This window comes from Neomonachus schauinslandi, chromosome 1 (assembly GCF_002201575.2).
Source record: "Neomonachus schauinslandi chromosome 1, ASM220157v2, whole genome shotgun sequence".
Taxonomy (NCBI): Eukaryota; Metazoa; Chordata; class Mammalia; order Carnivora; family Phocidae; genus Neomonachus; species Neomonachus schauinslandi.
In genome coordinates this window covers 205551756-205571718 of record NC_058403.1, presented here as the reverse complement: position 1 = coordinate 205571718, position 19963 = coordinate 205551756, and the positions used below count along the sequence as shown (strand labels likewise).

Genomic DNA, 19963 nt, shown 5'->3' with positions numbered 1-19963 from the left:
AGTCTGGGGGGAAGCCTGGCACAGTCCTGCCCTTGCTGGGGAAGAGTGGTGAGCACCCCTGCTAGGTGTGAGCTCAAGAGGTAGTCAGCAGATGGCCTTCTGTGATTCTGGTCTCAGGATTTGTTAAGGTCCTCCACCACTTGGCCAGGCCAGACCCAGCAGAGGGGAGCTGGCTGCCCCTGGACGCTCACTGGAGGTGGTCTTGGTGAGCTCTTAGAAAATGTGATTCCTTGTCCCGCTTCCAACAGGATTCAGGAAATACTTAATGTGGCTCTCCCCCAGTATTCCCTGAGCCCACACGAAAGGAAAGAAGCAGGACATCAGATGTCGATGTTGAACCTCCGCCAGGGTCCCTTAGCCCGTCTTTCCAGAGAGCTGCAGAGAGGTTCAGTCCAGGGTCCACTGGACCTGAGACTTCACTGTACGGCCCCTGCAGATCCCTTGCTACCCTTAGCCAACCATGATTCAGGTCCCCCAAGAAGAGGGCTTTGGGTGCAGCCATCAAAGGCTTGTGGTTAATAGAACTCATCACCCACCCAGTTGCCCAAGTCAGAACCCAAGTGTCACATTCAGCTTCCTGTCCTCCATCCACAATGGGTTATTCCCCTAACATCTCCATCATCGTCCCCGGCCACCATCTTACGCTGGACTCCCGTTACCCATTTCCCAGCTCCCCGCCACTCCCTGTCTCTCTTTCCTTCGATCTTTTCTGCACACAGTGTTCAAAGCCAATGACCGTATCGCTCTCCTTCTCAGAATCCTTCTGGAGCATCTGAATTCCTAGAAGTGCGAACTTCGGGCATGGCACTCAAGGCTCTTGGAAATCTAGCCCAACTTACCTTTACCTTTGCATTCCCATCGACTGCAACACACCCCAAACCCCAGCCACACTCTTTTGTCTCCCTCTGCTTTTGCACATACTGTTCCTGCTGCCAGAAATGCCCTTCCTCCACCTCTCCATTCACAGGACCACACAGCCCCCAAAGCCAAGTTAGAGGCTCCTTTATCTGACAGCCTTCCCTGATTGCGGCTGGGTTTTACGAGACCCTACTGCTGTTCCACGGTCATCTTTGTTTCAGTCTTTGGCTTCGGGCTTTAGCCAGAAAACCCTTCAAAGGCTTAAAATGTGATTTATTCTTCTACGTGTCCATTTTCCCTTTTAATCTTGGTTCTTGCCCCCACCATGCCCCTGGCGTGTGGTCTCAGGATGCACGTGAATGGATTCAGATCAGAGTTCTTTGAGGGTCTCCCAGCAAACATGTCCCTCTGGTTACCTCATGGATCATGTGGAGAGCTATCCCAGGGACCCCCACCATGGGTGTCTGGGCATCTGGGCACAAAAACATCCTTTCTTATAGATCTCCTTTCCCTCATTTTTTCGGGGAATAAAGAGGGGAACTGAACGTTATTCTGCAGAGCACAGCTGTGCTCCGGGATTCGGCTGGAACATGTTTTTCCCCTTTTAAAGCCAAAGTCATCACTGTTATCTCAAGGCTGTGCCCCTGAAGTAGGCAACACACATCAAGAGAGTCACTGAGATAATGTCAGGCCGAACAGGGACACAATTAAATAATTGGACCCCACAGGGAAACTAGCTATTTCTTCTTCAAGCATCTTTCAGGCCTTTTGCTTTGGTAAGAGTGGAAGGTCTCCGAGATGTGCTAGGAGGTCACTCATTTCTCTGGAATTCCTAGAACCCAGCTTGAATGTGACAAGCCACAATGCCACTGTTTCACGCCTGTGGGATTCACCTTTCCAGCTGTGGTTCTCTCTGAGGCTAACAATACCGGTTGTAAGGGGACGGCCCAGTTTCCCAGCAAAACTGAAGCAGTTTAGACTACGTGTTGGTGGAGAAAATGTCAAGCAGGTGGACATCTAGGTTGTATGTGGAACCAGCTACAATCTTGAGGTGCTGAATGGCTGACATTTGGAAACATGCCTTCCATGGGCCATCCACTCCTCTGAAAAGGACTCCCTGGCCTCCCCCTGTGGGGCTCTCTCCCCCAGGAGATACCTTGCCCTTGGACAAGGCTGAGAAACAGTCTTGTTTATTGAGGCAGTGAGGAGTGTTCCTGGCAGTTTGGGTCCTGAGCTTGCAGGAATGGCTTGATCAAGGTGCTCTCACAGAAAACAACCCCACTTTGAACCACTTTGCTGAAAGTGTAGATGCTCCTTGGGAGGCTAATTTCTCCGTTTAGAGCCCAAGTCCTGGTTGTGTGGCTTGTCCATCCTTCTCCCATCTCGGAGTCTGGACACTCTTACCCCTCTGGGAACCACCCCACCAAGCTCGTCTGCTTTGTTGAAATTAGACCCTGGAGAGGCCCCGCTCCCCCATGTCCTTTCTGTTCTCTGCCAAGAACTGGACTCATGGTGGATCATGGAGGGAGGCAGTGGCTAAGGCCCCTTAGGGCTCCTCCTCTCGGGGGAGAGACTGAGGGGGGCTCTGGTCACTGCAAGCCACGGATGGCAGCAAAAACACAAGGCCATGGAAACAGGCCCAGAGCCAACACAGCTGCACCAGGGCACAGAGAACGAGAGACAAAATGAGAGAGAGAGAGAGAGAGAGAGAGAGAGAGAGAGAAAACTTTACCGTGTACTGCTCCTGGCGAGGTGGCGTCGGAGGGAGAGACAGATCGTAAGCGGCCTCAGAAGAAAGAATACAGAACACACACACACACACACACACACACACACCTGAGTGCCCCCTGCCCCGCCCGGGCACCAGGAGGGGCAGCCTCAGGCTTGCAGCTCTGGCCGACATCCATCCTTCCATCTGGAAGCCCCCTGTTTGGTCCCCTGCCCTCTGCAGGCTCCTGGCAGCACCAAGAAAGCCAAATTTCCAAGTAGCAGCACAACCAGAAAGTTGTCAGTGACCAAAGGCGAATTTGTCACTGAAGGTCACTGCCAAGAGCTAGAGAAACCCCTTTTCTCCAGAGGTTCTGGGGCTGGAAGGTCTTAGAATGGCTTGGAAGTTGTGAGCTTTGGAGTCAGGCAGGGGCATCGGGGTTTGAATCCCAGCTCTGCCCCTAATTGTCGTCCTCATCTGTAAAACAGACCTTGGAGATTCTGACGCTTGACACATGGTAGCTACAGCCTTGGCTTTACCCCCTAAGGTATGAAGAAGAGGGAGGTCAGCGAAGAGTTCCAATTTAGGGTGTGGTTAGAGGCAGCTCTTGGGAGTCCTGAGATAATGCTCTCAGCATCTGGCTCAGCCCTCGCACAGCTCATCTTTGGAATCAGGCTCGGTCTCATGACAACTCTCCAACCATGGCTGGAGGTCAAGGCCAGAGGAACCCGACTGTCATCAGAAACCTGGCTGCCAGGCAGGTCCTCTCCGGAACTTCCTACTTGCTGCCTCTTTCAAAGTTAGTGATATTTCTTTCTTTTTAATATTTTATTCAAAGTTAGTGGTATTTCTAAAAACAGAATGGTTTAAATGTCTACAAATATTCTGCTGGATTCCCCAACCTCCACCTTTTTATTTCATCTTTGTGGTTCTCAAAGCTCAATGTATCTAGGACTTATCACATATGTAGAATCATGTAGGTTCTCCTCTGTGGATTACTGACCGATCTTTTAATGACAGTGATTTCTGCCTGACCTGCTGGCTTTAGGTGTAAAATGTGAGCTTTCTGAATGTCACTACGTTTGCCTGCGGGAAGGTGGCACCATCTCGCTTGTTTTCCGGATGAGGAAGCTGAGGCCCAGAGAGGGAGAGTGCCTTGCCCAAGGTCACACAGCTAGGAAGTGGCAGACTGAGATTCAAACCCCAGTTTGTGTATCTTGCACTCAAATCTTCTTTCCCATTTTATCCCACACAAGAAAAATAATGCCTTTGGTGCAGGGGCCGGGTTGAGGATGGGATTAAAAATGTGGCAGCCTGAGGGCTCCTTCTTGGGCTTCCTCGCAGTTCGGCTCCTGAGCATGCAAGAGAGGCTTGATCAAGGCGTTCCGTCAGCTGTACTGGCCTGCCTTCAGGGAGGAGTGGCTGCGCCAGATGGATTCTTGGCAGTGAGGGCAGGATCACGACCCGCCAGAGGCTGAGACGTGTCTGTTGGCCGCCCCGATGCATGGGCACAGAGCGTGATATCATGTGTGATGGCTCATGAGATGGTGTGTTAATGGTGCTCGCGTGGACATGGCACACAGTCGGCAGAAGGAGCAGGACACACACACACACACAGATTCGGGTGAAGTGCAGGAGGGGTGGAAACTGTCAGCAGAGCTTCGACACATCCCTTGGAGGACCACAGGGATAGTTTTCCTACATCCGAGACGGGGCCACGATCACAGCACTGTGGCAGAACCCTTGCCTCCACCCCAAAAGGCCAGAACAGCAAGATTCCTTTCAACGAAGAAGGGAGCAACCTCATGCCCCCTTTCGCCCAGCTTTCGAGGAACCCGGGCTGGCTAAGCTGTCAAGTGTCCTTCTGCTGATTAGTGAAAGCTTCCACGTTCACGGCTGGGAGATGGGCAGCAACCTTGAATCTGTCGGTCAAGCCTCACCTTAGTGATCCTGCCAGACTCGCCTCTGGGCCTCAGTTTCCTCATCTACAGAAAGGGAACAACGAGACAACTTCCCACAGGAGGTTGCTGGTGGGGATTAAATATATGGAAGCTGTGACTGTTACTACCCAGTCAAGTTTTTCGGCTTTATGGGGAAACTGAGGCACAGAGCCGCTAAGGTACGTGCATATAAGAGACAAACCAGATAGACTTGCAGGAGCCTCTTTCTAAAGCAATAACACTAATCTAACACCCTTCGGGGTTCTCAGCCCTGTCTATGAGGAGATGGGCACAGGACTGATAAATCGAGCTAAAGGACCAGAAAGGAAAGAAGCAAAGGACTCTGGGGTTGGGCACTCAGGCCGAGACCCTCAGAGAATCCCCCACTCTTGCCAAAGCGACATCCATGTAGTAACAAGAAAAGACAGTAAGTAAAGTCCTTATAGGGCGAGAAATGTTCTCAGGCAAAAGAGGCCAGAAACCTGCAGCCAGGGGGTGGGATTCTGAGACATTTTTGGGGAGAAAAGTAACAGCCTGAGGGCTCCTTCTCTGGCTTTTGGGCAGATTTAGCCCTGGGCATGCAGGAGCGGCTTGATCAAGGTGCCTGGCCAGTTGTGCCAAGACTGCAGCCCTGCCTTGGAAGAGAGTTGGCAGCACCAGATGGATTTTTTGCAACAAGGGAGGGAGGGTGTGGCAGGGGGAGCCTCAGGGTCTACTTCTCCTATCCCTATGATCATCATATAAAGGCACCCTCACGGCTGTCAGCTCTTCTAAAACCACTTGAGAGCTGCTAGCACTTGTCAGGATCCCACTGGCAAAATCTCCCCCACCCCCCACCCAGTTCCTGTGAGATCTACAAGCCCACTGAGGCTTAGAGGATGTCCTTAAATCCCAATCCAGACTTTTTCCTTGCATAGGAATTAAAAAAAAAACAACAAAAACCCAAAACATTCAAAACAGGGATTTTCAAGGTCATGGGCTGGCTGGCTTTATGCCTGTAGCAACTTCATAGAAGCAGTTTAAAAGATTGACTACAAATATGCTGCCAAATTTCCGTGAGTTGTAGGCTCATTTTGAATGCCCTTGTATAACTTCATATATAAAATGAAAATTAAAAAAAAAAAAAATCAGCTCCCTCTAGCAGATTCTTTTGCAACACAAAGAATCATTCTGCTGATAGATTTTTGGTGGAAAAATAATTTTGCTTTTGCAAAGTGTTTGCTTAAAGTAGAACCTAATTGTAGCTCCAGGGATCCTAGAAACAGCATATTGTAAACTATAGCTCATTATAGCAGAAGTTCTCTGGTTAAAAGCCCCAAGTCTTTGGACCGCCACCCCTTCTCCAAATTGTGAGGTCAAATTGGGGGACAGAGGTGAGGCAGGGCAACAGTGGGGGCCCCCTCCTTGTCACTGAAGCATGTTCGCTCCGACAGAGGTCTGGGAGGAAAGTGCCAGGGCCAAGGGTGAGCTGATGGGCCTCGGTCATCCCTTCTTTTGTTCTACACCCAGTGGTGGCCACGGAGGTAAAAACCCACCACCCCAGGCACAGCGGGCAAAGGAGTGGTTGTGTGTGGACGGATGGATGTGGCTGTCAGGGTCCCCCTGACCCGTCACCTCCTGAGCTCTAGGAGACTTGGGGGGCTGCTGGGAGGACATCGTCTTGGAAGGCCCGAGGCAGTATGAGCTTGCCCTCCCTTGTTGCAGAGACCGTCCCTGGTCAGAACATGGGGGGGGCCTGGGTCTCCTGATGCCAGAGCGCATGGGGAAGTGCCCTCTTTCTCTAGGCCCCGCAGGTTAGGTAGATGGTCAGGCCCACAGGGCCAGGATCAGAGGAGGGAGAGAGAGAAAGAGGGAGAGCGGGGAGAGCAGAGAGGATATGAACCAGATAGAGGGACAGAGAGAGAGAGACACACACACGTGCTGGGGCGGGCTGGGTGGGCAAGGAGAAACAGAGAGACACAGAAGGTGATAAACAGAAAAGAGAAAATGCGGGGTTGGGGGAAAAGGAGGGAGACACACGGAAAGAGAGAGGGAAGGAGGGAGGGGAGAAACAGAGGAGGAGAAAGAGCCGAGAGGCTGTCAGAGGGAAGAAGAGAAAAAAGGGGAAAGAGAAAGAAGGAGAAAGAAACAGGAACAAGGGAGGGAAGGGAATTTGGGACGGAAACAGAGACAGACAGCACGTAGATAATTTCCACAGGGGATGGATTCACTCCAGGCTGAGGGTGGTAAAGCGTTTTGGCTCTTCAGAGTTGAAATTTTCTCAGGACCTAGCATGGTGCCTACCAGACACCTTGTAGGAGTTGCTCAAATAGCTGATGGAGGGAGGGAGGAGCATATTTCATGACATTCTCATATACACTTTAAAAATCTTTTTGGAAGAAACTGGTGCTATCTTGGCAGGAAACAAATTGTAACTTATTTGTATTTGACATTTCTCTGAATTCCAAGGAGGCTGATTTTTTAATTTTTATTTTTATTAGTTGTCAGCATTCTGCAAAATTTCGTTTACATCCCTTGTCCGTTTATCTAATGAGTTTCATGTTTCTTATTGATTTGTAATTGTTTTTTATATATGAAAGCCAACAATTATTTGTCTTATTTGTGGCAATCTTTCTCCTCTAATTCACTGTGCACTTTACTTATTTTATTTTTTTGAAACTTCAGAATATGTTAATAACATTGCCAAAATTTTTTTTTTACAATGTTTTCCATTGCTCTAATACTTAAATAAATACTCAATCATTTAAAAAAGGGTAAGAGAGAGGGAGCAGGAGGAGGAAGGAGCGAGGAAGGAGAAAGAAAGGAGACAAGGTAGAAGGAGAGCAGACACAGAAAGAGGAAAAGAAAGTAGAAGGTAAAGGGAAAGGGGGGGTGGGAAGTCTGGCCAGAGTCAGAAATACAATCAGCCTCCTGACCCTCATGGTACCTCTCCACCAGCTTGGAGGCATCCAGAACCCTGGAGCTTTCTGGCTGTTCTGACACAACTTGACCTCATTGTGTTCCCAGAGAAGATCCGAGAGTGGCCCATGTTAGTCCTTAAATTGGAAATGAGCCACCACTCTGGCCTCCTGACAAACCAAGTCTTTGTTATTTGGTTGGGGGGCCATTCAAGAACCCCTGAAGATCTACTGAGAAGGAAGCTAGGGGTTAGAGGCACAAAGGAAACTTCTGATTTCTCACTATGGGGGTAAGGTGGGTCAGAGTCCCTCTGAGACTTTCCTTTCCGGGAATGATCCACGGTGGTGGGCACAGACAGGGTCCCCAAGATTTGTTTCTGGATTAGGAGCTGGTTAGGTCTTCTCAACCTGCTTCAAACATCTATAACTTGAGGAATGTACTGCTGAGTTTGCTATCAAGGCCCTAAGATCTAGTGGCTGCCCAGCCCTTGGGTACCATCTTGAAATGCTGTCCAGAACTTAGGTGCCATCTTGGAACGGGTCCCCACAATTTGGGTGCCATCTTGGACAGAATGGCTGCTCAGCCCTTGGGTGCCATTCTGGAATGGCTCCCCACAACCCAGGTGCCATCTTGGACTTGCACAATGATGCATGGCTTTTCAGGAGGCAGAGAGTCCTAGGACTGCCAGAAGTAAAAGACACACAAAGGGAGTCACAGGTCTGCAACTACAGGGCCTTCAGGCACAGGGTGGGGGTCTGAATTCTCATGCACATTCATTTCCTGGTTTTCTTTTTAGGGGGCTCTCAGAGAGACAGTGGTTGGGGTGCAGCTTGTAGAGCAGAAGGAAGATGAGATGTCCCGGCGGGGTTATTCTAGTGAAAGCAGCAGAGCAAGGGGTCAGTGAGGCGGCTGTATGAGGAGGTAGAAGGTGGGGTCCCTTCTCCTTCTTCCTCCACAGTGGACGTCATGCAAAAGCCAGTCGAAGCTCTTCCTGGAGGCATGCGGATGTCTCCCACCTTCCAGAGCCCACTCTCCCCATCTCTACGCCCTGAGAACACATTCCCTGATCCAGTGGGCAGCCCCACGCAGGGGGCGGGGGACAAAGAGGCAAGTAGAAGCCTCAGGAGGAGACTTACGTGAAGGCAAAGGCCACCAGGGCCCCACTGACCACTATGAAGTCGAGAATGTTCCAGAGGTCACGGAAGTAGGCACCCTGGTGCAGGACGAGCCCCAGGTCGATCATCTAGGGTCGAGAAGAGATGGTGCTCAGACCCCTCATCCCACCTTGGGGATCGACACCCACCTTTCCAGTCTCTGGGGGGGGAGGGACACCAAGAGGGGACATGGTGAGGGATGGGACTGTAGCCGGAGGTCCTGGGGGCGTCCTGGGGAGTACCTTCCCACCTCCTGAGAGGCAGTTCTGACTTGCTGGTTCTTAGGTCCAAATCTCGGGGTCCCCCTTGACTCCTCTTTGTCTCATTCCCCACATGGAATCCATCGGCAAAACTTCCAAGAATCTGCCCACCTTCTCCAAAACCACCCTTCTCCAACGCCCCCCATCATCCTCTGCCTGGACCAGTACGATCGCCACCCACTCCTAGTTCTCTTGGCTCCCACCCGCCCTGCCCCTCCCTCAAGTCTGTCCTCCCCGAGGCCAGAGGGTGCCCGTGGGAATGGGCATGAGTCAAGCCACTCCTCTGCTCAGAACCTTCCATGGCTCCCACCTCACTTGGGGCAAAAGTCAAAGTCCTCCCTGTGGCCCACAAGGCCCTGCAGGATCTGTCCCTGTCACTTCCCTGCTCTCATCTCCCTGCCCTGGTTTCCCCATTCTCCTCATTCACTCCTTCCAGTCCTTGCTGCTGCTCCAACACACCAAGCATTTCTAATCCCCCGGGCAAGACACTTGTGTCAGGGTGGCATTCTTGAGGGTGAAGATTCCCTTGGATCCCTGGCTCTCTCAGCACTCACCTTGATCACCATCTCAAAGGTAAAGACGCCTGTAAAAACGTAGTCAAAATATCGCAGCACCTGTAGGGGATAAAAGTAAGGGGGCAGCAGATCACTGGCTTGCTCCAGCAGAGTCCGCATGAACCTAGTGATTGCCCACTGGGGTGTGTGGTCTCCAGCAAAGTCCCCGAGGAACACACTTTCCCAAACAGAGAAAACACGGCTGCCACATACAGTTGGGCAGGATGTGCACTGCCCAAGGGCCCCTCCCATCCTGTCTGAGAGTACAGATTTGTATGTTGTGTATGAAACTGTCCAGCAGATGGCAGCAAAATCCTAACAAAATCACTCAGGACAGTCGGCTTACCAGTGGGAAGGGTTTCTTTCTTATTTGCCCAAAGCTCAAATATAAAGTAAAGGTGGTCTTGGGGAAGTTCGGGGAGGACTGCATCCCTGTTGGCGATGAGTCTGACCTCCCAATGCCCTTGACCTGTTGGGCCTCCTAGGTGAGAAATCAGAGGGTCTCCTAAACAGGACCAACCGTCTAAGTCAGACCCTGGGGGTCAAACTCATCACTGTGGTCTCCCACCCAGCTCTGTGGCCACATCCTCACCATGGTGGGGTGGTTCTCCCCGCGCCCCCCGCCTTACACGGGGCCAGGGCCGGGTGGTTTCTGCCTGGATGAGCACCGGTCTGCAGCCCGGCCCCTCCCAGGCCACGTCATGGCACGTCTCTGGTGTGATCTTCGTGTGAGGATGTGATGGCACAGTGTCGGGCAGGTGGCAAATGCAGGGGGCGGACTCAATCAGATTCACATTAGAAAAGAGCTGATATTTACTGAGCCCCACCACCAGAGGGCGCCAGTGAGCACCTGAGCCGGGTTCGGGACCTTCTCTGCTCTAGAATCCTCTGTGGCTCTGATCCCACTTGACGTAAAAGCCATAGTCCTCTTGTGGCCCCCGCCCCCACCCCCGAGGCCCCGAGCACTCTGCCAGGTCATCTCTATGACCTCACCTCCTCTCACTCCCCCTTGCTCTCTCTGCTCCTGCCACCCTGTCTTCACCTCAGGGCCTTTGCACAGGAGGCTACTTCTGCCTGGAATGCTCCTCCCCACATCCCACCAGATTCCCTCTCTCTCCTCCTTTATGGCTTGGCTCATATATCACTTTCTCAGTGCCGCCTTCCCCTGCCCCCTGTTTCAATCCTACTTCCTGGTGCTTGTGACTTCCCTTACCAAGTCTACCACCCACCCTTGCAAATTATTTGTTATAATTTGTTAGAGTTATTAGTAATCTCATTAGTGACCTGCCCGACGTCAGCCCCATGAAGGCATGGATGTTTGGCTGTCTCTGTAGCATCTCCGGCTCAATATCCAGGCCCGAGCATACAGCTGGCACTCAAGAAATGTTTGTTGAGTGAATGCATGAGTAGCTGGAACTGTACTGGGTCCTGTGGGCAGTGAGCTCTGTGATCTGTATGGTCGCAACTCACATTCCCGTTATGTGTGGTGCAAGAAGGGCCAGCAGGGACCAGAGCGGCCAGGATGGCTGGCTTCCTGAGGTGGGGCGACAGGTGCAAGGGGCTGGAAGTATCTGGGTGCAGAGGAAGCATTTCAGGCGCACTGGGTGGAGGGTCCAGCATGGCCCAGGACCTGGTGCTCTGTGAGCTCCAGGAAGGCAGTGACCATCTCATACCCTGTCAGTCCTTGACGCTTAGCTCTGTGCTTGGCACATGCTGGTTGCTCACTTAGTAATAACTAAACAAAGCAATGAATGAAAAGCCGAGAGGAGAAACCGGAAGGCAGGGAGTGGGGGAAGGGCAGGCCAGGTGGTCAGGGGAATCTCATTCTGGAGAACTGAAGGAATTAGATCAGGCAAGAGGAAATCAAGAGACCAACAAATGAGGTTTGACTGTATCGAATATGGAGATCCTCTGACCTCTACGCATGACAATTTCCTGTGGCTCGGTTTAATCCAACAGTGTTCTCAGACTCATTTTTGCTGGGGAAATGCAGATCGGAGTCGCAGCAAGATTCCGCTCCATACCCACCAGGTCTGCCAAGCGTGAGAGTCTCCAGCACCAAGTGTTGACAAGCCCGTGGGGCAGCGGGAGACCCCTACGCTGCTCACACCAGTGTCATTGCATCATCCCGCAAACGCCTGGCCGCATCTAGCAAGCCTGACCGCGTGCAAATTCTCTGATCCAGAACCTTCGTTTATGGTTTTCTACCCTGGAGAAAATCATGCCCACGCATCCCCTCAGCCTGGGCACCGCAGCGCCACCCCCACCAGCCAGCGACTGAGCCTTCTCCCATCTCCTAGAGTCGGCAGGGGGTTTGCTGACCCCTCTCGGGCCGCCCCTTCCCGGGCCTAGCTCCCTGCCGTCCCTGGGATAGAGCGGGCAGCAGGAGATACCAGAGCACAGCCCCAGCCCTGCCCTGGTACTAGTTTCTTCTGGGAGCCTTGTTCTAATTATTTCCTTCCGACTCCCCCATCGGGTCCCCAGGGGCCCTGCCAGGCCTGCAGAGGAAGGGAAAGTGCAAGGTAAGCTGCTGTCGGGCATGCTTGATTTATGGGGCTTGGCAGCCTCGCCAGGCTCCTAACCTATTTAGCGAGGGTGGCAGGGCCCGGCTCCCAGCGGACAATGTCCCTTTGGCTCTGGGCAGGGGGGGGCAGCAATGGGGGGCAGGAAGGAGCTGGGGCAGGGGCTGCTGCTGCCAGTCCAGAATCTGCCATGCCCCCGTCTGTCCCCCCTCTCAACCACAGGCACACACTCATTCTCACTTGCAGGACTCAAGGGGAGCCGTGCACACAGTAGGTGCTCAATAAACAGAGACGGTTGAAGGAAGCAGCGGGAGCCCTAGGGGCGGCAGAGTTGGAATTGTGCTGTGTGATCTTGATCGGGTCACTTAGCCTTCCTGAGCCTCAGTTTCCCCATCTGTCACACGTGGGCATACCTGGGAGAGCTTACATGCCAAGCGCCTGGGGTTGTGCCTGGAATACAGCAAGCACTATTAACAGGATCCACTCACAGACCCTGGACCCCTAAAGGGAGAGCTTTTTAGCTCTCCAGAAAGCTCAAAGTGTAGGCTGGATTCCTGAGTCAAAACAGTCCTTTCTTTCGAAGCTCATGTCCAAACCCAGAAGTCTGGTTGGTGAGACCTGGCTGCCGAGGGGATTGGCTGTGGGGCCCCGTGCCTGAGTCCTTCCTACCTGCCGTGCACAGCGTGCGTCCCTGCATATAATGCCAGCCTCACTCCCTCTCCCAGGGATTCCAGCAATTTCTAGCCCCACCCGTTGGAGGCCACCTTTTCCCCTGCCAAGTGCACAGAGCCATTGCCTCCTCAAGGAACAGCCTGCCCCCAAGCACATCAGAACTTCCCCTCCCAACCAGCAGCTGTGCTGTGCCCAGGGCTGTGCCCAGGGCATACCCCTGACATGCCTTCCACCACGGCAGTCAGCTTTTAGGGTGCAGGACAAAGGAGCCCGTAACAGAGGAGCCTGGCCAGGAAGGGGCCTGTGGGGCGGGACTCACATTGTTTCGTGGTGCGTTGGGCTGCACGGGGTCCTCAGCCGCCAGGGCAATGCTGCTCATGGCGATGACCATGAGGATGCACATCTCAAAGTAGCGCAGATTCAGGATGTAATGGCACAGGCGGCGCAGGCTGTTGGGAACAGGTGGGTGTGCAGAGGTCCACTGAGACCGCGGGCTCACAAACGCTTTCCTTCTGTGATCTCCTTATGTCACCTACCACTCCCCGAGACCTCTAAGGCCCAAGGTCCCATGCCCAACAAAGTATCAAGATCCTCCATCTGGGGGCCCTCCTGGGGGTCATGGAACCCCAAGAAGGTAGGGGGGCCCTCAGCCAGGGAAGATATTCACAGGCCCTGTTGTTAAGTTTCCTATCACTTCCAAACAACCCTCTTGGAAAATCGTGATTCCCAGACTGAGTTGAAGAAATATTATCCCTGACTCTGTAGGAGACGACAAGTTCTTCTTCTTTTTTTTTTTTTTAATTAATTGAGTGACCTTAGGCAAGTTACTTATCCCCTCTGTGCCTCAGGGCTTTCCTCCATGAAATGGCCATAATCACGGTGCCTACCTTACAAGAATGTGAAGATCAAAAATGTTAATATATGCCTGGCACATAGTAGGGGCTCCAGAAAGTTACTGAAGTTATAAATTGCAGGCCTTAGCAGAGCCTTTGATGTGGTAATGGGATAGTACATAAGTACCTAACCTCTTAAGTGGAGCTAATAGTATTTATGAACATGTCATAAAGTTGTGTGGATGGCAACAAGGCTGAGTGGTTAAGAACAGGGATGCTGGCATCAGTCTGTATGGGCTCTCCCACTTGCCTGCTGTATGACCTTGGACAGGTAACTTCACCTCTCTGGGCCTCAGTTTCTTCATCTGTTAAATGAGCATAAGCATAGTACCAATCTCATAGGGTTATTATGAGAATTTTTTTTTTTTTAAATTTGTAAAGCACTCACAACAGTGCCTGGCACTAAATACCACATAAATGTTTTCCTAGTAAAACTAAATAAAAAAGGAAGTGCATAAGAGACTCAAGAGTCTCAAGAGGAAGGTTATAGAAAGTAGTTACCGCCCAGTTTCTCTGACATGATTTTCCTTTGTCAGGAAGCATTTTGAGGGACCAGGGATTCAAGAAATATCCTTTGGAAAAATGCAATCCTTAAAGAAGCCATGGTGAGACACATGTAATAAATTTCTCTCTTAAATAATCTATCCTCCTCAAGGATGCCCAAGACAAAGGGCTATGGAACTCAGAGACCATCTGCCTAGAATCCAAATCCTTGTGGAGCAGAGGTTAGGAGCAAGAGCTCAGGGACCAGGGCCGCCATGTGTGATTGTATAGGTTGCACACTGCATAAGGCAACCATTTCTTAGGGGTGCCTCTCACATTACAGATGGTGTAGATTTGAATATTTATGATAATGATTTCTAGCTGATGGCCAGAAGGGGTCTTTCCCCCAAAATCAGTACTTTATGATAAATTTCTCTCTTACAGGACTTAAGAAAAGGGCATCATTTTTTTCATTTGCTCAAAAATCCCCTATGGCCTAATGGTGACCTTGGAGGCCACTCTCCCCATTACCCTCTGTGTGGGCCTGCCCTCTGGCTTGACTTCCACCAACCCAGTGGGAGCCCCAGGCCCCCTGCCCTGGCCACAGGCCATACTCACGGGTTGGTCGTAGAGAGGATAAACATGGAGCTGTAGGGAGGCATGGGCTTGGGGCCGTCTTCCCCAGGGTCGTCTTCCTCCTCCTCCTTCTTCTCTTCTTCCTTTTTTGGCAGTGGGTCTGGGTTGGCGTTTTTGTTCACTGTGGGGACAAGAACCGACACAGGGCTCCCTCCATGATTTCCCATAAGCCTCTGGGCTCCCGTCTGCTCCCCAGAGCAGACAATAAGCAGCTGACGTTTATAAAGTGCCTACAATGCGCCAGGCACCACATTAGGCCATTTAGTACTCACATGACCCTGTGAGGTTGGTACTTTATGATCTCTACTTTACAGAGGATGAAACTAGCACAGAGAGGTGAAGCGACTTGCCTAAGGTCACACGGCTGGGATGTGGCAATGCTGGGATTTGAACCTGGTCCCAGAGTGCCTGCTCTCAACCACTCGATAGCCTTGAGTCTGGTGGGATGTTCACAGGATGTTAACACAAACCTGCCCCCATCCCGCTGGATCTTCATACCATCACTCGGAGGCAGGTAGCATGAGGCCCGATAGACCCACTTTACAGATGGTAATACTAAGCTCTCCCTTTGTCAAACTGCAGGGTCTCCCCCCATGAATACCTCTCTCTTGATGGCAAGGGCCACTACCCTTCCAAGCATTGATTCTGCAGCCTAACCTTGCTATGTGTCTGTGGGCAGGCTGAGTTTCTCTGAGCCTCAGTATTTTCATCTATAAAATGGGCACAATGACAAGACCCACCTTATAGAACTGTGGTGAGTGTTTATCAAGCAGACTCACGGGAATCTCCTGCATAGAGCCGGCGCTAAAGAAACCGGGCTTTTGTTACCATCTTCAGGAATAACTAGCTCGGTGGGCCATTTCTAAATTCTCACTGCTTCTCTGACCCCAATCTTACATGGTGGGGGGCTTGGAGGGAGGTCACAAACTGCCAATCCCTCAAGGGCCTAGACCTGCACTGTCCAACACTTGAACAGTGGCTATTCCAAACCTCGATACGTTGTACGTGTAAAATACACCGAATTTCTAAGACACAGTACAAGACAAAGAACATAAAGTAGCTGTTTAATAATGTTAAAAATGTTGATTACACCTTGAAATGGTAGCATTTTGGATACAAATAAATAACACTTTGGGTTAAATGTGATTAAAGTTCATTTCACCTATTTCTTTTCTTTTTTTTTTTTTTTAAGGGGGGCGTGCAGAGAGGAGAGAGAATCCTAAGCTGGCTCCACTCCCAGGGCAGAGCCTGATGCGGGGCTCGATCTCACCACCCTGAGATCATGACCTGAGCTGAAATCAAGAGTCAGACGCTTAACTGACTGAGCCACCCAGGTGCCCCTCTTTTCTTAAATCACTCCTTCCTTCCTCCTTCTCTCCTTTTTTTCTTTCGATATGGCTACTGGAAAGTTTAAAACTACACACGTGGCCCATCTCGCATTTCTTTCGGACAGCGCTGGTCTGGGGAATCACCTGATGCCCCCTCGATTTCCATTAAAAGATCCACTGCTTGTCAAACACAGTGGCTTCCTGGCTTCCCTATGGGAATCTGGGATGCAGGCAATATCACTAAACCTCCTGAGGGGCCACGTGCCAGGCACTGCGGCATATTATCTCATTTAACCCTCCCAGCAGTCCCATGGGGCAGGAAACCACATCTATACCCATTTTGAGAGGAAGAAACTGAGGCCAGAGAGAGGTAGGGTCACTGTCAAGGGTCACCCAGCCAAGCCTGCAAGGATTGGGTCCAGGCAGCCCTGCTCACCCCGTTGGCCCCAGGGATACCGGGTGCCCCGCCCGGCGACGGGGGTGGTGGGGGTCTCACCTTGGACGACGGTGTGGTTGAGGGGGGGCGGGCAGGCCGGGGGGATGTCCACCGTGGTGTGGTCGGGTTTCCTGGCAGTCTTTGCTGAGTTGGTCTGGGTGCTGCTGGGGTTGGTGACGATAAGGCTGTTTTCGGGGGTCTTGGGGGGGCCTGGGTCGGACGGGTCCCCCGGGTTGTTGGGCGTCCGGCGGCTGGCGGCGTTCTGGGGGTTGGTGGCTGCGGCAGGCGGGGCCAGTGCCGGGCCGGGGTTGGCGCTGTTCCCGGTCCTGGCGGGGCTCTGGGGCAGGCCGGGGCGGCCGAGGCTGTCGTGGGTGCCGGCTGACCCCGAGGTGGCCAGCTTGTTGTTCCTCATGTTGTCGATGTCCTCAGCCAGCGGCGGCTCTTGGCGGCCCAGGTCCTGCTGGATTGGCCGGGTGGTCGACAGGTTGGGGCCCGACACAGGGACCCCGGGGCCCTGGTTCTCTCTGCGGAAGGCAGGCCAATGAGAAAGGACCCATAACTGAGTTAGAATAACAGATTGAACGTTCTGGACCCTGCCTTGGCTTCCGCCCTTCAAGAGGGCACGCTTGGACCCGGAGAGGCCAAGTCCCAGAGCTCCCCAGGGCCTGGCACAAGAGGGGCCCGGCTGACTCCTGCTCAGAGATCACCACCCCACGTAAGTGTAATGGCCCGGCCCCCTGGGTTTCAGTGTGGTGCTTCTCCTGCTGTTTCCCGGGGGGCAAGGCTACTCCCATGGGGAGAAACCCGAGGGTAAAAGAACTTTCTGCCAGAGCCTACCTTCCTCCACCCCGAAGCTCCCTGCCTCTGCCTACAGGCCCCCCGGGAGCTCTTGGGCAGGACTGGGGCTCACAGTGTTTTCAGGGGTGCTAAAGCAGACGTGGGGCCACCATCTCTTTAGGGGTAGAACTGCCTCATGGCTTAGCGTGCCTGAGGTATTTATGTCCTCTCCCAACATTCCAGTTAGGGGGAGCACGCAGTACATGCAAGCAAACATAATAAATAATAATAAACATAATAACAGCTAATGCTTCAGTAACAAAGCTCTCAGTGCTGTTCTAAGCACTCGGCTTATAATAACCCCTTCATTCCCAGCCCCATGAGGAGCAATTACTAGCCCCGTTTTCCAGATGAGGACACTGAAGCTCAGAGAGGTGAAGTCTCTTATCTAAGGCCACGCAGCTGGCAAATGAACATGATAATTTTTCACGGGGATACAAGTGTGATGAGCATTCCAGGCAGAAGGAACAGCCAGTGCAAAGGTCCTGAAACGGGGACAAGCTTGTTGAGTTTCAGGAGGCTGGTGTGGCTGGAGGTGGAGAGTGGGGGAGACAAGCTGGGTAGGAGTTTGGTGCCTCAGCTACTCAAATGGTTAACACCATGCAGATGGACAGGAGAAGAAGAGTCTGAGTGTTCGGTGCAATTGGAGGGGAGAGAAAAATGTTAAGGGTCCTGGCTGGGCTTTTTCTACCCCAATGCCCTTTGGGACATTAGCTCTTCGAGGCAAGTGGTTAATTTTTGTCTTTCTTGTTCACTTCTGTGATTCCGGTGCCCAGAACGGGGCCTGACACATGGCAGAAGCTGTGGCCCCAGTGAGGGTGGCTGGGCTCTGGAGCCTGTCTGGTGCCTCCCGGCTGCACGTCCGTCCTCAGCTGGCCTCGGCTCTGCCTGCCTGCGCCAAGCGGACTGGGCTCCCAGTCAGCTCCCTGAGAGTTTGGTCCCCAAGTTTGCTCTGTTTGCTTTCAGATGCCCCTTTAAACCCTCGGTCCTCAGATGAGGGGTCTCATCCTTCCCTAGTTCCTGGGCGCTGTCCCCAGCAAGTCTGTTCCCTGGAAACGCTAGGATATTTGTGGTTTATAATCTCAACGACATCTCTCCCTGGAGGGCTTTGCAATCCGAAACTTATCTCTCGGGCTCTTCTTAAAGGCAACCCCAATTCTGCTTCCTCTGTCCTCCACTTCTGCTCATAATAGCTCACATGTACTGAGCACCTGCTGTGGGCCAGGCTACACACACCAGCTCTTCCAGTCCTTAGAATCATTGTGGGAAGTGGGCAGTACTGTTAGTCCCATTATGCAGATGAGGAAACTGAGTCCTGGAGAAGCCAAGTCATAGCAGAAGACGATTTTCTCAGGTTGCACACGTTCATTGACCCCCTGGGAGATCAGGCGCAATCGCATGCATCAAAGCCCAAGCCCAATCTGGAACCCTAAACCCACCTAACACTTCCTCGTTTCAATTTTGCATTTTAACTCGCCAAAGTCCACACTGTTTTTAGGAAGCAGAAGAGAGACGAGGTAATTTATTTTCAGACTTGCCTCTCTGAGGCTGCATGGGGCGAAGGACAGGCCCAGCACTTTCTCACTTCTCAGTCACATGAGTGGACCAGACTGACCTGACTTTGAGTCTCAGCAAAGCCCCTCACTAGCTGTGTGACCCTCTGTAGTTTGATTAACTTCTCTGAGCCCCAAGTCCCTTGTCTTTAAATTGGGGCTAGAGTAGCAGAACCTTCCCTATAACTTGGAGACTACAGTGGGGATCCTGAAGCTGAGTTGCTACATAACCACCGGCAAGTTACTCAGCCTTGTTCCTCATCTGTCACAAAGGTGTGGTAACCTCCTTGGGTCCCTGTGAGGATCAGGTGTAATAATGACTCCCGGGCCCAGAACCCGATGGAATCTTCCCTGCCTGGTTTAGAACCTTCTTGGGACCAGTGACCCTTTATCCTTCCCAGTGTCTCCCTTTTGGAATAGGACTCTCTACCCTGTGCCTGTCCCACCCCTGTATTCTGGGGGCAGAGAATTTGTCTTCTAGTTCATATCCACAGATGGGAGGGGATTTGGCCTCCAAATGGATCATACCCAGAGTCCCACCCATACCCAACTTAGATGATGAGATGTAGGATTTCTGAGCTGATGCTGTAACAGGCTAAGACTTCTGGGGATGTTGGGATGGGTGAGTGTATTCTGCACGTGAAATGGACATATATCTTGGGGGGAGGAGCCAGAGGGCAGACTATAATGGGCAGAATGGTGGCCCCTCAAAAGATACGTCCACCTGGAAACCGTGAATGTGGCCTTATTTGGAGAAAGGGCCTTTGCAGATGTAATTAGGTTAAGGATCGTGAGATGAGGGGCGCCTAGGTGGCTCAGGTCATGATCCCAGGGTCCTGGGATCGAGCCCCGAGTTGGGCTCCCTGCTAGTGGGAAATCTGTTTCTCCCTCTGCCCCTCTCCTCCCCCCTGCTTGTGCTCTCTCCTCTCTCTCAAATAAATAAATAAAAATCTTAAAAAAAAAAGGATCGTGAGATGAGGTCATCCCAGATCAGGGTGGGCCCTGAATGCAATGACCAGTCCTCAGAAGACAAGGAGAGAGGACACAGAGGGGGAGGGGTGCAAAGCTGGAGGCAGAGTGTGCAGTGATGCATCTATCGGCCCAGGAGGACTGAGCCCCCAGGACTGCCAAACGCCCTGGGAACCTCGTACGGTGCCTGGACAGCGAGCGTCAGCTGTAATGGTATGAGTAAATAAAGTCTACACCTGAATTTTCCCAATGTCTGACACAG

General features: G+C 52.2%; 1 protein-coding gene across 1 annotated transcript in view; it reads right to left on the bottom strand.

Annotated features, from left to right (window-relative positions):
- CACNA1A (calcium voltage-gated channel subunit alpha1 A) overlaps positions 1–19963 on the bottom strand; it is a 208045-nt gene that overhangs the window by 44114 nt on the left and 143968 nt on the right. Inside the window, exons 20-24 of the mRNA XM_044913037.1 lie at positions 16403–16866; positions 14561–14699; positions 12886–13015; positions 9373–9432; positions 8541–8647 (exon numbers count right to left, since the gene is read on the bottom strand). Of these exons, the coding sequence (XP_044768972.1) occupies positions 8541–8647; positions 9373–9432; positions 12886–13015; positions 14561–14699; positions 16403–16866 (900 nt within the window). The remainder of the gene's footprint in view (positions 1–8540; positions 8648–9372; positions 9433–12885; positions 13016–14560; positions 14700–16402; positions 16867–19963) is intronic.